The sequence below is a fragment of the Gadus morhua genome, chromosome 7, assembly GCF_902167405.1.
Source record: "Gadus morhua chromosome 7, gadMor3.0, whole genome shotgun sequence".
NCBI lineage: Eukaryota > Metazoa > Chordata > Actinopteri > Gadiformes > Gadidae > Gadus > Gadus morhua.
Window position 1 is genome coordinate 13858890 of NC_044054.1, and position 21551 is coordinate 13880440.

Sequence of the window (21551 nt, forward strand, 5' to 3'; positions counted from 1 at the left end):
TCCAATTTAAACTGCAAATGTGTTTGTAAAGACATTATCCTTTTATCATTTGCATGCTAAACTGTTGAATTTGATGCAACATGGGGTATTCTCATAGTTTGTTTTCGTATATGTAACGTTACATACGAACTTGGGGCCACGGAAAGCTAGCACGCTAAAATTAGCTTAGAACCGAAAAGGGACGCAGCTACTTGCAACATCCCATCTAGGGATGCTATGTTAGCTGTGCGTTGTTGAATATAAAACATGTGAATAGTCGGGTGAAAAGCACAATTTCCGTGCATTAATCCTGTGAAGTTAATTTTAGGACCCATTCTTCTATTTTTCCGTGATAGCTTCTGATGTTGCTAGCTAAATGGACTTGATGTAGCCAACAGTTAGCCCTTTAGGCTGGGGGCCTAGATGTTGAGACTGTGTCTTCGTCCACTGAGCCTAGCACCAGTGTATTTTTCAAATTAACAAGTGGTGACTTGGCCTCTCCAATTACAGATGCCTACAGTGGTTTTTAGTAAACGGCAGCTCCAGGCTAAAGTGTGTTTCTGAGAGAGAGAGAACTGGCTTCTGGCTTCCATAACAATCTTTGTTACTGCAGACAATTCTAGTGAGAAATTATTCAGTTTTTATTTTTCAGCTGATTAAGCTCTAAACAGTTAATTACAGATTTCAAAGTCAAGCCTGTACTTGCATAGCCTAGTCAACGTATGTTATAGTTCAAATGGAATTAATAAGAGTGACCTCTGTGGGGCTTATTGACAAACCCTTGTATATTTTGGCAGTCAAACTTCTCACCCTTCCCCATCCTGGTACTGGTGTTTTCATGCACAAGATTATCGATGGCAGGAAATCTTTGTTTTGGGGGTTGACAGACTAAACATGCTCCATCATCAGAAGACGTGCTCTGTTGAGATGAATATCATTTTTTTGTTGTTCCTTCTTTCCAGCTGCTGTGAAGAGATGGAATTCCAAGGCCACAGATACAGAAATCCAAGTAGCCATGAGTTTACCCCTGAAACATGCACCCGCCAGGACTGGGGGGGGGGGATCTTGGTCCCAATAAAGGGACCAAAAATGAGATCTAAATTTTGTTCTTCTTTAAAGAGGATGTAGGGCCTACTTGGGTAAAAAAACTAAATAATGTTTTGTATATTGCACTTTATACCCTGACATCTGTCTTTTGTTGAAGAGTATTAAAGGGACTCTCACCTTTGTTGCATTTTTACACTTTTTTTGGATAAGGTTAAATTTGTATTAATAAGGTAATAACACTCTAATATGCAAGACAGACCCACCAGGAGTAAAAACAAACAATTATTTTACTCTCATAATATTTAGTGAAAACTTCAACCAATAAAATTCTTCGGACCGAATGACCTTATTGGCCGACAGACCTGTCTGTTTGCTGCATCATGGATATATAAGGTTTTCCGTCTGCTTCTTGGGGCGCATTCGGGCCCGCGTCATCAAGGCGCGTCCTCAACTAGAGGGTTTGTTTTGATTCCACGGCAGACAGTAGCGAGTAGCGACCGTAGCGACTGACGATGGCAGACCAAAGTGGTCCACGGCGTACTGAAACTGCACCATTCAGTCCGATTAGGGGACTCATCTCGGACTCAGACTCACAGAGTTACCCTCCTCTGGAGCCTCAGGAAGACCTCCAGACTGTTGGCCACCAACTGCACCATTCAGTCCGATTAGGGGACTCATCTCGGACTCGGACTCACAGAGTTACCCTCCTCTGGAGCCTCAGGAAGACCTCCAGACTGTTGGCCACCAACTGCACCATTCAGTCCGACAAGGGGACCCGATTCGGCCTCAGAAGCCAAGTGGTCCCGCTCCCCTGGATGATTCTCAGGACCTCGAGACCGTTGGCAACCAACCGCAGCACTCAGTCCGATTAGGGGACCCGTTTCGGACTCAGACGCGACGTTGTCCCGCTACTCTGGAGCTCCAGGAAGACCTCCAGACCGTTGGCAACCAACCGCCACACTCAGTCCGATTACGGTACCCATTTCGGACTCAGACGCGACGTTGTCCCGCTACTCTGGAGCTCCAGGAAGACCTCCAGACCGTTGGCAACCAACCGCCACACTCAGTCCGATTACGGGACCCATTTCGGACTCAGACGCGACGTTGTCCCGCTACTCTGGAGCTCCAGGAAGACCTCCAGACCGTTGGCAACCAACCGCCACACTCAGTCCGATTACGGGACCCATTTCGGGCTCAGACGTGACGTTGTCCCGCTAATCTGGAGCTCCAGGAAGACCTCCAGACCGTTGGCAAACAACCGCACTATTCAGTCCGATTAGGGGACCCATTTCGGCCTCAGACGCTACGTTGTCCCGCTACTCTGTTTGTAATGCTCATACACCTTTCTATATTATGACCCCTGGGAGTCTAAACATAACCCATGGGAGTCTAAACATAACCCATGGGAGTCTAGAACTTTTGTACTACTAGCGACCCTGGGACAGTTAAATAGTTTGTGTGTTATGTGTTACATTATATTTCGTTGTCCGTTATGCCAGTTGTTCTATGTGCATGTATTGTAATGTTCTTCTTGTCAATCAGCGTGGGGGCGAATCATTAGGTCAGCTGGGGGAGGGCCTTGGAAGAACAGGAGGGTGGGGGCCTGCACGCTAACGTATGTTATAGTTCAAATGGAATTAATAAGAGTGACCTCTGTGGGGCTTATTGACAAACCCTTGTATATTTTGGCAGTCAAACTTCTCACCCTTCCCCATCCTGGTACTGGTGTTTTCATGCACAAGATTATCGATGGCAGGAAATCTTTGTTTTGGGGGTTGACAGACTAAACATGCTCCATCATCAGAAGACGTGCTCTGTTGAGATGAATATCATTTTTTTGTTGTTCCTTCTTTCCAGCTGCTGTGAAGAGATGGAATTCCAAGGCCACAGATACAGAAATCCAAGTAGCCATGAGTTTACCCCTGAAACATGCACCCGCCAGGACTGGGGGGGGGGGATCTTGGTCCCAATAAAGGGACCAAAAATGAGATCTAAATTTTGTTCTTCTTTAAAGAGGATGTAGGGCCTACTTGGGTAAAAAAACTAAATAATGTTTTGTATATTGCACTTTATACCCTGACATCTGTCTTTTGTTGAAGAGTATTAAAGGGACTCTCACCTTTGTTGCATTTTTACACTTTTTTTGGATAAGGTTAAATTTGTATTAATAAGGTAATAACACTCTAATATGCAAGACAGACCCACCAGGAGTAAAAACAAACAATTATTTTACATAACCCATGGGAGTCTAAACATAACCCATGGGAGTCTAGAACTTTTGTACTACTAGCGACCCTGGGACAGTTAAATAGTTTGTGTGTTATGTGTTACATTATATTTCGTTGTCCGTTATGCCAGTTGTTCTATGTGCATGTATTGTAATGTTCTTCTTGTCAATCAGCGTGGGGGCGAATCATTAGGTCAGCTGGGGGAGGGCCTTGGAAGAACAGGAGGGTGGGGGCCTGCACGCGAGTGAGACCGTGTTGGGGGTTGCCGGGGTAACCGGGGTTTGTTTTGTGTCGGTTTTCTGCCGTTGGTTACAATGTTACGGGTTTCAGTGACCTGGTTTTGGTTCATTAAAACTACCTTCAACTACTAATGACTCGACATCATTATGTCACCGGCGAGGTCGTTACGGTACTCGTTAAAAAATAACTCTTAGTTTTGTACTCTAAAAAATAACGCTTAGGGGGTGGGGCATTGGAGGAAGGCGGGATGATTTGAATGTGCTGTAATTCTCAAATGCAACAAAGGTGAGAGTCCCTTTAAGATACATCATATAATTCAGAATATGTCTCATAATTATCTGAACATATTAAACAATGTTGTCAACAGTCTATTTGATTGGATTGAGCTGGGCATGACTAAATATGAATTTGTAAGTTTTGATTTGCTGCATTTGCCTACAATAAATAGCATCTATTAATCTAAGGGTAGACTACTTGTAATTGTAGCTGACTTAAACTTAAAAGTCAGCTAAAATGTAAGTACCCTTAGTTTAATGTCTGCTAATATTGTCATGCAGCCAATCAAAATATTAAAAATCTGTTTACATAAATGTTATTATCATGCTGGCAAGCAGTATGGAATGTTAATCATTGCATTATCTCAATTTATACCATGGTCTGGGTGAATACTCGATTCTGATTGGCTGGAGGGTGTAGGTTAAAAAGTGTTAATTTACACCGAGGAAAGACGTTGACCCTATGAAGACGCTATGGCCACGTTGCTTGGCCTCACCTGCATACGGGAGATATTAAATAGTCTGCTTATTTTAGCTACAGTAGCGCTAGCTGCTAGGCTAGGCTTGTTATCAGGTTGTTGGGAAAGTGTAGTGGAAGGAATATACCTTTCTTGGTAAAAAAAAACTGGGTGACAAACTGTCGACCGCTTTGAGCTCTTTCCTCTCTCTCGTTCCTCCTCTGACAACCTGACTTCTTAATTTCACCGACCGGGATACACACAAACTGACTTTAGACTGCTAGTTTAAGACACTAGCAGTCTGCACTTGGTTCACAATGATCTGCCTGGCTGCTACTTTGCTCTGCAGTAGCGTAAGACGTGGGCTGTACCAAATAATGACAAATGAGAGTGGTGATAATAGGGTGAAGACTTTCTAATGATTTTGTAAAAATGGAGGAACAAACCACAACAACACAACGAAAATAAACCACCTTAATCTGATGATTTAATTAATTTTTTTTTTTTCTCTTCCGTCTTCTCTCGCACTCTCGCACATATTGTGGTTGATAATTTAGATGATTCAGGTAGATTCCACATTCGATTTTTAGAAATTCTATAACTATTAATCTGGTTCTCTATTCCTCATTAATTTGTCTTAAAGGTAGTAAAAGACAGAATTAAACAAATAAAAAATGCAGCTCATTGCGCCACATGTTTGAGGTACATGTTGTAAAATAGAATATGTCCTTTTTATAGAGAAGACGGGAGACGACCATGACACAGCTTGAGTAAGGCTGAAAAAGCGGCCACACCCCGTGTTGAGTGAGCCCCTATCTCTGCCCACTGCAGACTAAGCGAGCCCGCACATATCCAGCGAGGCAGGCGCTGCTTACTAGAGGGAGCATGGCAGCGTGGCTATAATGCACAAACCACTGTTTTGTGGAACAGTTACAACTCTAGAGTGTTGTGTGTGTTGGTCAGGTGTGCCGTGTTTCTGTTATGTTCGGTGTGCGTTCAATAAAGGAAACTCTGAGTCGTGCGGTGTAAGGGGTACGAGAGTTGCATAACCGTTGAACCTGGGCTCCCGCCTCGTCCTTCCCGTGCTGCTCGCCACAGTATTGAGAATCATCCACCCACCCTGGTCAGTCCTATTTAGGAACGCAGCTCTGCCTAAAGCACCATCCCATGGCAAGAAAATGTAGGCCTATGGAAGATGAGAAATCCCCAAGCTGAATATAGACCATTTATGGGACACAGATCCAAATGCATCCTGGTACTCAGGAAATGTAACAAAAAGCCCTTTTATTAAAGAAACTCAAACCAACGAGGGAACGGCGTGGAAAAAGGGACATGAGGAAAAACAACAAACCGACGTGGGAACAAAGGAAGTGAACTTGTATGCGTGGGGAGAAACTGATCAGAGAACGAGGTGCAGGGGGGAAGATTGACAGGGACGCCCTGGAAGTGATAACAGACAGGACATTGGGAAGCCAGGGGGAAAGGTAGTCTTTCTTTATTTCTCTCTCTCTCTCTCTCTCTCTCTCTCTCTCTCTCTCTCTCTCTCTCTCTCTCTCTCTCTCTCTCTCTCTCTCTCTCTCTCTCTCTCTCTCTCTCTCTCTCTCTCTCTCTCTCTCTCTCTCTCTCTCTCTCTCTCTCTCTCTCTCTCTCTCTCTCTCTCTCTCTCTCTCTCTCTCTCTCTCTCTCTCTCTCTCTCTCTCTCTCTCTCTCACTCCCCCCCTGTTCTACATCAGCCTAACATAGTTTTCACTGTTCTGTTCAATCCATACTCTATGGTAGACTGGTGGGTGTTGGGCTGGCTGGTGTGGTGTTGACCGATCACAACGGAGGGTCAGAAGATAATGCTGACATGCCATTGTATTTCAAAGCTGCCAGATGATTAGCTGATGTGGTTGATTAAAATAAGCACCTCACACACTTACCATCATCTCTCACTGGTGTCTCATTAGTGCTGTCTGGGTCGGCCAGACGTTGGCTCATTTATTTCATCAGGATTTAATATGGCTGGGATCCGATCGCTCCAGATTTCTTGTAAAGTTCTCCCTGTGCCCAATTCGTAAAGCAACATGCCTCCATGTCCTATATTCCGTGATTAATTAGATGTTGCTCATTAATATTTGTTTTCAGTGAAAAAGAGAAACATCCCGACATAATTGTCAGATTTCATTTTTACAATAATGTCTCGCTTGTTTGCCTTGTCTATAGCTTGCAAAACAAGATAGTAAATCAGAATTGCCGTAAAACAAAAGTATAGATAACAAACAATGAACATAACAAAACACATGAACAACGGTGCAGATTTCCCATTGCAGTACTTCAAAACATTGAGACATACTCAGATGTACAAATAAAAGCGAAACTAGGATCAAATGTGGCGTTGAAAAAGCGGCAATGCTAGTAGGACAAACGACTGCGGTAGGGGTAAGGTAAATGTTTATTGTGCACACGTCTCCTGCTGTGACCAATAGACCTCATCATCCGCCGGACTGCGACTGCTAATCAGAACAGACAGAATTTTGAGCTGTTGCATGGTCCGCACCGCTGGTGCTTTTCAAAAGTAGAGATTATCTGATGGCTTAACTCGCCGTAATCACTACAGCGAAATGCGGCGAGTATCGGGGCAGCTGGCTGGGGTCGGCCTCAATGCCCAAGCAGTGGACCAGAAGCACCTTTGATCTATGCAATAGGTTCCCAAACGGTGGGGGCGCTGCGCTGGCACGCGAAGCGTCCCCTAGTGGCAGATGTATGCCTTTGCAGGTTTTAGGGTTCGGATTTGTTTTCAGGGTTTGGTTTATGGGTAGGTTTTCGGGGTTGTTTTTTGGTTCTACGGTTTCCTAGTTGGTGTGGTTTCAGGGTTTAGTTGTTGGTTCTACTGGTAGAGTTCAATAGGTTTTGGTTTCAGGGTTTCATTTTTGGTTATATGGTTTGGTTTGGTTTGGTTTTATTTATTTTTATTTTAGAGTTAGGTTTCAGGGTTTTAATTCAGAGTTGGGATTTAAGTTTCAAGAAAGAAAAAAAAAAAGACCTGACCCATCGTACCAGAGCTCACATACAGCTTCTCCGGCACACACAGCCCCGGAATGGACCAACAGGGCCCGGGTTCCCGTCGAGGACCCCAGGGGTCATCACAGGAGGTAATTGAGCCCATCGTGGCATCATCGGGGCCCACAGTCCTAAGGTCCGTCTTTGGGTTCCCTGTCCCCGGGGTCAGGGTTCCTGTAACGGCCCCAGGTTCCAAAAAAACCAACAGAGGAGGACCTCTGACTGATGGTGACCCCATGACCGGCCCCAGAGGCCCCCAGGATCCAGGCTCCTGTAAAAACCCCGAAGTTGCAGGTGTGCAGTTGAATTTCTCCTCACTCACCAGAAAATGAAACATGCACTTTATCAACTCCCTCATACGCATCTCTCCCTCTCACATCTCTAAAATATAACAAGTCTCTCTCCTAACAGATTTGATAATGTATGATAAAATCTGTTTGCTTACATTTAAAGTGCCCTTCAAATTTAAGTGACATTCAAATTAAAGTTTTCAAATTCACTTATTCAAGTTCACTTATCCCTATTTACTCCCAGACTTGGGATCAGAGTGAAATACACACCACCGTATTCAGTCCATGATTTGATGAGAGTTTTGCTTAAAGGTGTGTAGAGAAAATTAACCTATTAAAGTTACTGAGTGCTTTAATGGATGACAGCAATGGACATATAAGAAAACCTGCACCCTTCACCTGATCAAACAAATTACATTGCAGGCAATTAACTCTCCCTTTTGCAAATCCTAATTTATACCTCAATAAATCAAAGGACTCAATTTAAAAATCTTGACTTAGTTTTCTCTGCAAATATACAACTGCCAAACTTTAAACCCTAACCTTATTCAGATGAGTCCTGACAGCTGACCAATGAGCCGTCTCAGTTTGTCTCTTCTCCTGAGATCATTATAGTTTTCAGCCAACACATCTTGTACGGTCTTGACAGTGTCTTCAATAGAAAAACAGTTCTAGTTGTATGAAAGTATAATGTCCTGGAAAAGTAAAGCTAATTTTTTATCAAAGTAATTGAAACATGTATTAAACAAACCTGGGGCTGACGTGATAGTCTGACGGCATCCTAGTTATTTCAAGTGTCAACTTAACACACTTCAATTATAAGTGCGCTTCAAATGATACACCCTTTTGATTCTCTCAATTGTGTGCCACATCATCATGGCTTGTCCCCTGATGGAGTATAACGTATAAATTTCTTGGTCATTTTTTTGTGTAATATTTCAATTTATTTAAAAAACATCAAAGAGAGTCTTTCATTTTTCCTCAGGCTTTCATTTTTATAATTGCCCTAGATGTGAGCATATTTTCTTCCAAAAAAAATCGCCAATGTTAAAATATGCATTTGGTATTTTCACACTAAGCATTTAGGACATCTCACATTTAAAGGCAAGTACTTCACTTGTTCTTAAGTATTTTCCTTTCGATTTAATTATAATCAGTTGTTATACACAATGGTCAACATCAAGCCTGCCTGTGACAGTGCATCGACTCGGGCTTGCACATATTAACCTCCATTTCTGTCCTGTTAATCGGTTGTTTAGTGTAGTTTCCCTATATGTACGCTAGAGGGCGGCCGAGCAGCATAAACCACCACTTCATACCCCAGGGACCTGCTGCTGCAGAAATTGCTGATTTCCTTTTTGTTGCATAACGGGAGTCTACCGAAAAACTAGGTGTACTAAGAAGACCGAGTCAGTTGAAGTGAAATGCATAGAGAACGTTTAATCAAAAACCATCCGATTCCAATAGGAAATTCCTATAGGCATCAGTCTTGCCACTCATAGAGACAGATGGACAGACAGAAGGACCACCCCACAGACAGACAGGCAGACAGATGGACTGACAGACGGACGGACAGACTGGCAGTCAAAGAGAGAAAGCTGTAAAATTGATAGATGATTACTTATTCTAAGCTACATTGGTTAGGTTGACAGATTGTGCCTCTCTTACCTTTAAAAATACATGTAATGTTGGCCTATCCAATTACAGTGTTATACCATCTGTGTCGCAATGCAAAGGATTACACACGCGCACACACACACACACACACACACACGCATACACACACGCATGCACGCACACATACACACAAGCACCCACACACAAGCACCCACACACACACACACACACACACACACACACACACACACACACACACACACACACACACACACACACACACACACACACACACACACACACACACACACAGAGACACACACACAGTGTATACACAGTATATGTGAAGTGGTATAAAGTCCTATTGCTGCCAGATGTTAAATCATAACCATATGCTTCGTCTCCTTCGTCCAAATATGCGCATGGCGAACAAAGGTGATTCATAGAAAAACACACGGACAAGAAAATACCGTATGGGCTGCCTTGCAGATTACTACAACATGGGATGTGAATGATGGCTTCTACTTGCCATGTTTACGAGCGTTCCTAAATCTTTTATACAGGTCTGAAACAACATTTACAAAGTTGGGCCGGCTTTCGGAACCATGGGGAAACTTAAACTTCATTATATGAATAAATCTGTGTCAATTTGTGACCTCCAAAAACAGTTTGAACCATAAAATACTATTTATTCTACGTGGAAAAGCGGTAGCCTATGCTACATAAACAACTGCGCAAACAACTTCTTGTTTTCATTTGACATTTGAAAAGTTTATTTCTACATATATATCATGTTCATATTGCCCTCACCATGGTAGATAGATATTTAGAAAGACATTTATAATAACATTTAGTGAAACAATATTAAACAAAAAGAAAATGTTGCAGAGCAGAAAGGGGCCATAAACTGAACAGAACCAAAATTGAGCAGAACAGAGTAGACTAGACTGGGACCAAATAGAACAGACTAGACTAGAACATAATATAATTCAACTGAATTCAACAGACTAGACTACACCAGAATAAAACTGAATCTGACATAGTTTAACCGACTGGACTAGAATATAATAGAACAGATTAGAACAGAATTGAACAGAAAAGCATAGAACAGAGTAAAATAGAATAGAAGAGAAGAGGGCCATCCGAACACAAGGTAATCTATTCTAGCAGGCTGCTGCTGACTTAGCATGTTGCGGGTCAGAGTATGACCGCAGCAGAACAGATAAGTTAACAGACGGGACCAACCGACAGACTCGGCGGCCATGGAAAGCTTCAGGGTTGAAATGAAAGATTGAGTTAAAGTTGTGTGAGGGGTCAAGTGTACGACCGACTGGCGATGTGGTTTGTTTGGCTTTGAACGGCCTGGATACACATGTTTCAGGAAGCAGTTTAAAGCTATGAGACGTTTCACTGGTTCTCATTATATCTGAACATTCCTCCACAACAAACGCAAAAATCCCCCCCCCCCCCCCCCCCCCCCCTGTAAATGAAGTCCTTCTGGGGCATTAGAGGTTCCTCCATACCTTCAGACCGTAGGGGAAATCTGATATTGCTCCGCCGTTTTTCCTCCCCTTCATTCTCTTATGTTTTTGCTTTAAAAGAGGGGCTGGGGACAGGGGGGGAGAGAGGGGGGAGGCAGGGGGGTGAGAGAGGGGGGGGGGGGGGGGGGGGGGGTGTGAGGGTGGGGCGGCGCATGAACCCGAACCCGGCGTTTGAGTGGGAGAATACGGACGGAGTGATTTAGGTGGTGCGCGCAGGGAGGCCGGGAGGCAGGAAGGTCACACCTCCTCCATTTCCTCAGTGAAAGCAGTAGGCAAGCACATTGGAGAGCGAGGGGAAGGGAGCTCGAGGAGAAAGTTAAATAAAGGGGCAGCCGAGCAGCGGGGAGAACGCCCTGCGGCCCACCGAACGGCCGGCCCCGCGGGGGGGGGGGGGGGGGGGGGAGACGGCGGGGCCGAGGGGCCACTGTCAGCACGTCCATCCCACCGGAGAGGCACAGGTTGGGGGGATGTTTGGCGTTCACCACGACGCCGTTAACACCTATGTGGCATTTGATTCGCTACGCGCCCACTTTGAAGTCCAAACATTCAGGGACTCGCCGCGGCAGAGACAGGGACGGGGAGGAAATGGCGGAGAACCCGTTGGCCTAGCGTAGGACAAAATGGAGGCCCGGGTGCCTCGTAGATGGAATTCGAAGTTGTGTTTATCTTCAGTTTTCTTTATCAGGATTCATGGCCCTCTGGGTGTAGGAAACTGTGGATCCAGGGTTGTCAAGCGTGAAGTTGTGGCGTGTATCCATAGTCAAAACACTGATAGAACACAATAGTAGTGGAAGTGGTCTTCCTGTGTTTGAATTGGAAGGCTGCAGTCCTCTGGCAGCAGTCCATGTCGTATACGTGTTTCACCTGAGGCTCAACAGCATCTATAACACATACAGCCATCATACCATTACACCGCAGAGATTCTACTTGTAGCTGTAAATCAGTGCACACACAGTGCGTAATGTCTATTCCCATTCCTGGTGCGCACGCTGCTGGTTGTAGGGAAGGAAAGGACGAACAATGAGGATTGCGTGGACAATAACAACTCAAGATGCAGATGATCTCACTGTACTGCTGCTGAATGTTGGTCTGGTTTCTAGATGAACTGTGGAAACGTTTCGGTTCCACATCAGGTTAAGTCGAGGGTTTATTGATGTTCAGGCCTAGGCTAAGATCTATCACAATGCATCATGGGAACGATCTAGGTAAAGAAAACGGTTTTAATGTTACATCCGAAAGAGACCGCAGGCCGAAACAATGCATATACATTCAGCAACTGTAATTAGTCACCATACATAAACATACAAATTATGTCACAATTCTTGTTTGTGTCCCTCTATTTCAAGCCTACCTACCCCCCCAACCCCCCCTGCCCCCCCCCCCCACACACACACACACAAAAGCCCACTTCACCTGCCCCCACACACACACTTGAGTGCACATAGGAATGCAGAAGTTATGACCTCGGCCACTGAGGGCTTCGTTCTGATTGGCTGCAGCAACGGCCCTATAGGTAAAAGCTCAGATAAGCAGCAGCGACCATGTCTGCAAGTTATACCCAGGGGTTCAAAGGTCACGCAGGCCATGTCTTGTTGGTCTCTCTACCCCTCGATCTCTACCTCTCATTCTCGCTATCTTTATCACTTCCTGTCTGTGTCTGTTTCACAACCTCTCATTCTTCTTATCTCTCTACATCTATCACTTCCTGTCTGTTGGTCAGTCCGTCTGTCTGTCTCACTACCTCTCATTCTCTATCTCTCTATATCGGTTACTTCCTGTCTGTCTGTCTGTCTGTCTGTTTCTCTACCTCTCTCTCATTGTCTCTCTATGGTTAGTGTTTGCTCTCTCTCTCTCTCTCTCTCTCTCTCTCTCTCTCTCTCTCTCTCTCTCTCTCTCTCTCTCTCTCTCTCTCTCTCTCTCTCTCTCTCTCTCTCTCTCTCTCTCTCTCTCTCTCTCTCTCTCTCTCTCTCTCTCTCTCTCTCTCTCTCTCTCTCTCTCTCTCTCTCTCTCTCTCTCTCTCTCTCTCTCCCTACCCCTTATTCCATCCTTTCCCTCACTTTTTTCCTTTCTCTTTCTCTTCATCTTTCTCTCTTTTTAATTCTCTCCCTCTCACTCTCCCTCTTCCGGTCGATCTCTACCTCCATCTCATTATCTTTTCTCCCCATTCCTCTCTCGCTCTTCCTGTTTCCATCTCAATCTCTCATGCCGCTTTCGCTCACACACACACACACACACATCACAAATGTTTATCTGGGGCGGCAACATCAAAGTGTCCCGGCGTTGGACCTCCAGTACGCTCAGCGGCCCCCAAGAGGGCCATCGGCCCCCAAGAGGGCCATCGGACCTGAGCAATGAGCCAGTAGCATGCTGCTAATCAACCTCCATAAACCTACAAACCCAGACACTCCTCACACCAGTATGGACCAGCCCAGACCAGAACCCCCAACCACACACACACACACACACACACACACACACACACACACACACACACACACACACACACACACACACACACACACACACACACACACACACACACACACACACACACAGTGCCTCTGACCACCAATGTGGGGGAAGGGGGTAGTAGAAGAGAAGGAGGAGCAGAGAGCTTTTTAGGGTGGAGGACTTAGCTAAGCTCTCGGCTGGATGCATAAGCTTCCAGTAGCTCCTAGCCCGGGGGACCGCGGGGTAAAGGAGACATCTTCTCTGGATTAGAGGAGCACAGAGGAGGACCAGAAGGAGGACACACCTCACCCTCTCCCGACCCCTCCAGGGTCTCCAGAGGGACAAAGGACGGGCCGGACTATCGGGAGGAGGAAAGCCGTCAAGTATAGGGTGAGGGGGAGGGGAGGCGACGTGGCTCCTGGGTCCTCTGAGGGGTGAGGGGAGGCGAGATTATCTGGAATCTGAGCTGCCAGAGCGACTCGCCAAGGAAATCCACCCGGTGTCGGGTTTCTCTGACGCATAACTCACAGGACTGTGGGGCAGTTCTGATCCCCCAGCTTGACACCATGAAACAGACACACACACACACACACACACACACACACTCTACATCAATCAAGACTGTACTGCTGAATGATTGCAGACATACTTGCGAGTGTCTGTGAAACAGCCTGCACTCACTAGTTTTAACTACTTACTACTTATTCAGTTAGCAGACTCACATATTGTATTAAGATACAGGTCATGAAGGAGCAGGTAGGGGTTAGGGCATCTGGCTCAAGGATGCATTCAGGTAGGGTTCAGACATCGGGGGTTGGAACACAGAGCCTTTTCGGCTGAGGGTCAAACACCCCAACCCACCGACCTCCTGTACATGTAGAGGTGTTGTGGTTGCTTGACATTGTGGTCATACATCAATAGCGTGCACTATGCTCTCTCTTTGCAGGCACTGAAAGCCAACCTCCACGGCTCATTTCTCACTTTAATGAATGTACAGATGAAAGACGCTCGCAGCATCGGGGGTTTGGATACGCAAAGATCCTGAATGAGTATTTACCAACTCAGAATGGGAATTACCTGTTTAATCTTTGGATTTAGAGCTGGCAATTAAAGGCTGTTTGAATGGCGGTGTACGGGAGGGCTGTGGGGCTTGTGCAGCAGTCGTCGCTATGTGCATTGTGTGTGACTAAACAGATGCTCAAGAGGTAAGAAGAGAGATGCAAGACGAGTCCTCGATGGCAAAAACACATGTCAACCTTTATTTTAATACTGAATGGCTACACACAGAATGGTAATCAAAGCTAACTTTATCAATTATTTAAAAGGCTAATCGAGATCTTCAATATGAGGACCACATTTTTGCACAATCATTGCACGGCTTAACGATAATCACAGTCGTTGTGTAACTGTTGATGTGTAGATATGAATCTATTTTTCTCTTATTAGTTACTTAAATAGTATTTGGAATAAAATGCAGGAAGAAAGTACACCAAACTGGGCCGGAGTGACATCATGATAGAAGATACAAATGCTGGGATTATCGTTGAAGAGATGCAAAATGACACGTTGAAATGAATATCTGGATGTCTGGAACGCTGACATTTGTCTTCGCTTGGCAGTTGTCACCGCGAGTCTTAGTTTATCACGAGCACCATCTTAGTAGGAACATGTTTGGCATTGTACGCGAAAGGCTAGCTGCCAACCGGCTTATTGACATTATCGGGGAAGCCCCTCGTTCGACAATAGCGAGGATGTAAAGACCACAGTGATGAGTGACTGAAGAACAAAGCCCAGCAGAGAAGATTTCAACATGAAGGCATCCAGATTACTGCTGGAAGGTACATTTTGAACAAACACCGTATGAGTCCAAAAAACGACTTGGGTGATCCGTTATATCAAACAGGCAATTCTTTTTAACTACATGTACACTACGAATGGCACTTGAAACATCCAACAGAACGATAAAGAAAAACACAGAATACTTAAAAACAAACAATCTCTAACGGATGTGTTGCCAGATTCTTCTCCTTGAAGATCTCAGTCCGTGTTTTGCTTGTTCTCCCATTCGAGTCCTTTTGGTCGACGTGTTTGAAAGCTGAGCTGTTTGATTGATGCGGCGTACGGCCCTCCGCCAGAAACACAGCGCGTCCGGGTCAACAACAACCGACCGCTTTTTCCAACCGGAAATAAAGACCAAAGTGCGGGAATGTTGCTGTTTTTTTTTTTAACATCCCTCTCTTCTCTCAGAATGACAGGACGGCGAAATCAAGAACGGTGGAAGATCTGAGGAAGCCAACGGAAGAAAACAAGACGCTCCAAAGTCTGTTTTACACACCTGAGTAGACGACGAGGGAATACGAAAAACAAAAGAAAAAGAGGGAATACGAGTCCTGTCTTTCGTTCTTCTAAGAGCTGTCCAACATGTGATGCGATGCAACAGTACAAGACACATAGGGTGAATGAAACACCGGCCTGATGACGCTCCACATCGCCTCTCAATACAAAACTAGCAAATTCCACCCGACCCCCCCCCCCCGTTCCCTTCGGTCGGGAAGAGGATGTGTAATTACACTTTGATTACATTTCCTAGCCTTAATGGCTAGTTCGGTATTTTGCTCATTCGATTAGCATTGAAGGGTTCTCCAATCGTTTTGCTGTGTGTTTGTTTTGGGGTCCCCTGACGTGGGCTGTACACAAACACACGACGGGTGTTCAGACAGGCGCCTCCGTCCGATGGATGCAGAGCGCACTCTCTTTACACTCCAGGTTTCCCATAAAGTCATTAGATTGGGGGGGGGGGGGGGGGGGGGTAGGAGGCTAAGAGTGGTTGTTTTCGGTGATCGGGGGAAGAGGGGGGGGGGGTACAGGTGATGTTTTTGTTTTTTTTAAACGGACATCTGGTATGGTCGGAAGAACATCTGCAATGTTTAGAAACACTTAAATGTTCAAGGAGTCAGGCGTGAACACTTAGTCCCCTGGGGAGGCCGCACCACCCACCAGGGGGATCGGGTTCCAGGACGGGGAGACCCCAGCGTTTAATCACGCCCCACCCCCCACCCGCCCCCCCTCTGTGAGTGCTGGTGGCGGGGGGGGGGGGGCCCTAGAAGGGCACGGCGTTGGGGCCCTTGAGGGTGGAGGAGGAGCCGTTGGAGGTGGTGGTGGTGGTGTTGTTTGCGCTGGCGGCGGTGGCGGTGGTGGTGGTCAGCGTCGGGATGCTGGACAGGATCTTCCTCTGGTGGCCGGCTAAGGTCACCCCCACGGCGAGCAGGTCACTGCGGGACACGGCCAAGAACAAGCCCACGGTCAGCCACAGCACGGGGCAGACAGAGTAACAACACAGGGCCCCGGGGGAGGGCCTTCCAGAGGGGGCCGAGGCCCCGGGGACCAGCTAGGAGTCAAGCAAACAACACCTTCGCTCGGAAATCTATTATTATCAAAAGTAAAATGAATAAGAGATAATAGAGCAAAGAGAGAACACTTTATTATACTTTTTATAACACCTTGATTTAAAAGTTCTGAGCCGAGTTCAGACTTCATTATTTTCTTTAAAAGCCACCTGGTGAATTTTTTTTTGTGAGGTATTTAATTAATATAAAAAAGTTATTAATATTAATGAAATATCTTTTGATTCTGGTTTTATTGAAAGAGCGAGAGAACCTTGGTAATAGCACCGGCGGCTCATAAGCATTCAGGGGTACAACCATCCTTAAATCAAGAGGAAAACTCACCCCTTAAGACCATTAAGGGACCAGGGGATGGGGTTAGGTACTAGGGTTAAGGTAAGGGGCTGTGTACTTACTGTGTTAATGGTTTGTTTAGGTAAGAGTTAGGGGACTAGGGTAAGGGTGAGGGGCTGTGTACTGACTGTGGTCATCTGGGGTAAGGTACTATGGTTAAGGGACTAGGTTCAGGGATAAGTGTTTGTACTGACTCTCTGGTGATCTGGGTTAGGGTACTAGGTTTAAGGGACTAGGTTAAGGGATAAGGGTGGGTAGTGACCCTGTGGTGATCTGGGTTAAGGAACTAGTTTTAAGGGACTAGGTTAAGGGATAAGGGACTAGGTTTAAGGTTAAGGGTGTGTACTGACTCTGTGGTGATGTGGGTTAGGGTTAAGGTACTGACTCAGTGGTGATGTGGGTTAGGGTTAAGGTACTGACTCAGTGGTGATGTGGGTTAGGGTTAAGGTACTGACTCAGTGGTGATGTGGGTTAGGGTTAAGGTACTGACTCAGTGGTGATGTGGGTTAGGGTTAAGGTACTGACTCAGTTGTGATGTGGGTTAGGGTTAAGGTACTGACTCTGTGGTGATGTGGGTTAGGGTTAAGGTACTGACTCAGTGGTGATGTGGGTTAGGGTTAAGGTACTGACTCAGTGGTGATGTGGGTTAGGGTTAAGGTACTGACTCAGTGGTGATGTGGGTTAGGGTTAAGGTACTGACTCAGTGGTGATGTGGGCCAGCTGCTCCACCGAGGTGAAGCCGGTGTGCAGGAAGCTGTCCTCGTAGCGCTCCATCTTGATGGCCCTCAGCCAGTCCCCCACCGAGGCGCACGTGGAGAGGGTCTGGGTGCCGCGCTGGTCCAGCAGGGGGTAGGAAGGCCTGCAGCAGCGGGCGAGACCCCCGGCCAAACGGCAAAAACAAAAGAACACAGGGACACAGTCACACACACAGCCTCTGAGTCAGCAGTGGGAACCCGCTTCACCCCCGAGACACACACACACACACACACACACACACACACACACACACACACACACACACACACACACACACACACACACACACACACACACACACACACACACACACACACACACACACACACACACACATTCCTGTCTACAGGGAGAGGCGGGGCCTGGGGGGCTGTGATTGACGGACAGGTAAACAAGGCAGGCTTCATGGGGAGGGAATGCAGAGCGTGCTGCCATGGTGAGGGGACGCCGGGGGGGGGGGCCGTGTGGAGTCGGGGGAAATGCACCCAGCGAGGGGCTGACAGGCCCCCGGCGGGGGGGCTGAGGGGAGGAGGTTTACAGTAGGCTGAGCGGTAAGGGTCTGATGCAGGCTCTCTGCGTTTGACCGGCGGCTCCTGTGACGGACAGCCTGATGACGGGGACCCTAAGTGGTACCGACCTCCTCCTTTGTCTCCCGGTATGCAGCCGTAAAGGCCAGTGTGTACCCCTGCTGTGTGGCGGGAGCCCGGCCCGGCGGCCTATGGGGGAGCTCCACATGGCGGCCAAGCCCTCGGAGGCGGTCCCGTCCGACTCTACTCTGCAGCTGCACTTCAGGACGGACGCTTTTTATGAAATATTTATTCGGCGAAGAGCTCCGTTGATTGGGGCCTGGGGGGGGGTTGTGTCAGGCAGACATCCAAGGGTCGGTCGAAGTAAATAAATAAATAAATAAATATTTATACTTATTTTTTTGCAATTTCAATTTCTATTAGTCTTGTGTATGGAAATATATTTTTTTATATATATATATATTTTTTTACACTCTATATATATATATATATCTGAGGAGATTTTTTATTTTAGCTCTTTTTTTTATGGATATTATAAATACATAAAAAAACGATTATCATTCACATTTGCTGAATTACCTAAATGAGCAGATCAGCGTCAGCCTGGTTGAATTATAAGGGATCTATATGTATATAAATCATCAGTACGGCTTGTATTATACATGTCTAATAATGAATCTCTTTCTTCCCATTACTGTGCCCCTCACTCTGCCTTAACAGCCTCAGCCCCCCTCAGGGAGTCATAAGGAGGATCTTAACCGTCACCGGAGCTCAGACGGACGGGCGGACGGGCCACTCACCCGGCGCCGTCCTGGGCCACTATCTTCAGGGAGGCGGGGTTCCGGATCAGCTTGTCCAGGGCGCTGACGATTTCGGCGAAGCGCGGCCGCGAGGTGCGCTCCTTCTGCCAGCAGTCCAGCATGAGCTGGTGCAGGTGGGTGGGGCAGTCGGGGGGCGGGGGCAGCCGGTAGTCCTGCTCGATGGCGTTGATCACCTGGGAGAGGAGAGTGGAGGAGTTACCGGGCTGCTAGCGGGAACCAGACTGTATGCCCACGTGAAGTGTTTTTGTGTGTGTGTGTGTATATACGACGTGGGGGGGGGGGGGGGGGGGGATTCAGTCTCAAGGATTGGTGTTAAATTAATTTTAGGACTGCATTTCTACAGCTCTTCTCTTGACGGCCACTCAAGGCGCTTTACAATATGGCCCAACATTCACCCATTCATACACACAATAACACACCGACGGTGGGGTCAACCATGCAGGGTCGAAAGGGTCAGGGTCAGGCACAGGGACACCCCGACGCTCGGCCCGGAGGAGCCGGGGATCAAACCAGCAACCTCCAGGTTACCAGCCAATCTGCCCTACCCCCTGAGCCACACGCTAACCCGTGTTAGCTGTTGACTCTGTTAACCTTCTACGAAGGACTACAAACGTGCACATGTTTTACAGTTCTTCTCTCTTGTAATAAAATGAACTGTTTTATTTAACTGACCCTTAAACACGCATGATTAGTTATCCTAAAAAACAACAACAATTATCATCAAAATGAGCTGAGGGATCTGAACGAGCAGAGTTAGCGTCGGCCTGGTGGAATCACGACGACCGCTCCACGTACATCCTGGTTGCTCATGTCCCAGTAGGGCCGCTCTCCGAACGACATGACCTCCCACATCACGATGCCGTAGCTCCACACGTCCGAGGCCGAGGTGAACTTCCGGAAGGCGATGGCCTCCGGAGCCGTCCAGCGAATGGGGATTTTCCCGCCCTTTTTGCAGAAGGACACAAGAATAACAGTTAGCTTACTTATTAACACTTGAGCCGGCTGAAATCTGATCTGAAATCCAAAGGGGGTGAGCGGGAAGATCGGGCCGCAAGATATGGGTCAGAGGCCAAGAGTTTGTGTTATTTTTGCGGTTTTTAATTTGGCGGAGAGAGAGTTAGAGCTGTTTTAATGACATCATTGTTTTAAATTCCAGACACCTTGCTAACTGCTGGGAATAACAAAGTGCCGAGAGTAACAAAACCAGTCAAAATAAACAGTATTGTATGAGACTTTCCGTCTTTGAATCCCTCTCAAGTTAAAGATCTGCCGATAACCGACTTAGGATTGGGTTGAACTTTGGTCCCACAATTTTTCTTAGTTCAAAAGCGCTATTCTCGTGTACAGACTGTAAATCCTTTCATGCCTCCACTACAATAACATTACCATAAACCAATGAATGTCTATAGGTTGTTTATATAGGGCCCCGCCAAACTAATGACACCAAGCTTATGTTTATTCATATATTTACCCCCAGCTTCCAAACACAATTATCTACCAATGTCTTTGGGCCAGACGAACAGCCCCTGAATATGAATAAGAAGTTCATTAAAACTGCGGCATATTACCCAGCAAGGTTAATGTTTAATTCAATGTGACCCGTATCGTTGATATTAGTTTGATATCTTATCCGTTCAACACTTGCAGGACTATATGCTGATAACTTTCGTCTTCCTAATATTTGCCTGATAAATATGTCTGTGCTTGTTCACTGTGACGTCAATATAAAAAATGAAAAAAGGGAAGAGGCAAACAACGACTGAAGAGTCAACATTTGTTCTGTCTGGTAGAAGTGGAAGAGGATGAGGAGGTGGAAGAGAAGGAAGAGGAAGAGGAAGAGGAGGAGGAGGTGGCTATGTGGATGTTCTAGAAATCCGTCCTCCTCCACTGAGCATTTGGATCAAAGGAACACCTCAGGGAGGGGGGAGGAAGAGCGAGGAGGAGGAGGAGGAGGAGGAGAGGATTAGGAGAGAGGAAAGGGAGAGGAGAGGTAGAAGAGAGGGAGAAAGGAAGAGAAGAGAAGTGGGAGACAAAGGAGGCCAGGAGAGGGAGAGGAGAAGGTGCAAACGGCGGAGAGGAGGAGCGAGGAGAAGAGGATAAAGGAAGACGAGGAAAGGAGAACAGGGGAGGGAGAATGGATGAATAGGAGGAGTTTAGGCGAGAGAAGAGGAGGAGCAGAGAGGAGAAGGGAGAAGGAAGGCAAAGGGAAGAGTGAAGAGAGGAGACGAGGTCGAGATGAGAGGACGACAGAAAGACGATAGAGCAAGGAGGATGAGGGAGGAGAGGTCAGTGGCGAGCAGAGGAGGAGCAGCGCGAGAACGCCGAAGGGCCGAAGTGGGCATGCAGCGCGTCTCACCAGAGAGCTGGTGTAGGTGGGGTCGGCAGAGTTCTCCTGCAGGAAGCGGGACAGGCCGAAGTCGGACACCTTGCACACCAGGTTGCTGTTGATGAGGATGTTGCGCGCGGCCAGGTCCCGGTGCACGTAGCTCATCTCAGACAGGTACTTCATGCCCGAGGCGATGCCCCGAAGCATGCCCACCAG

The 21551-nt window shown here is 46.7% G+C and overlaps 1 protein-coding gene across 2 annotated transcripts in view; it reads right to left on the reverse strand.

Annotated features, from left to right (window-relative positions):
- Positions 1 to 15989: 15989 nt before the first annotated feature.
- Positions 15990 to 21551, reverse strand: part of ephb4a (eph receptor B4a) — a 41693-nt gene continuing 36131 nt past the window's right edge. For both annotated transcript variants that reach the window (XM_030360979.1, XM_030360978.1), the window contains exons 13-17: positions 21366 to 21551; positions 19805 to 19954; positions 18989 to 19182; positions 17606 to 17764; positions 15990 to 16440 (exon numbers count right to left, since the gene is read on the reverse strand). The exon at positions 21366 to 21551 is cut by the window's right edge and continues 30 nt beyond it. In XM_030360979.1, the coding sequence (XP_030216839.1) occupies positions 16269 to 16440; positions 17606 to 17764; positions 18989 to 19182; positions 19805 to 19954; positions 21366 to 21551 (861 nt within the window). In that variant the 3' untranslated portion in view covers positions 15990 to 16268. The remainder of the gene's footprint in view (positions 16441 to 17605; positions 17765 to 18988; positions 19183 to 19804; positions 19955 to 21365) is intronic.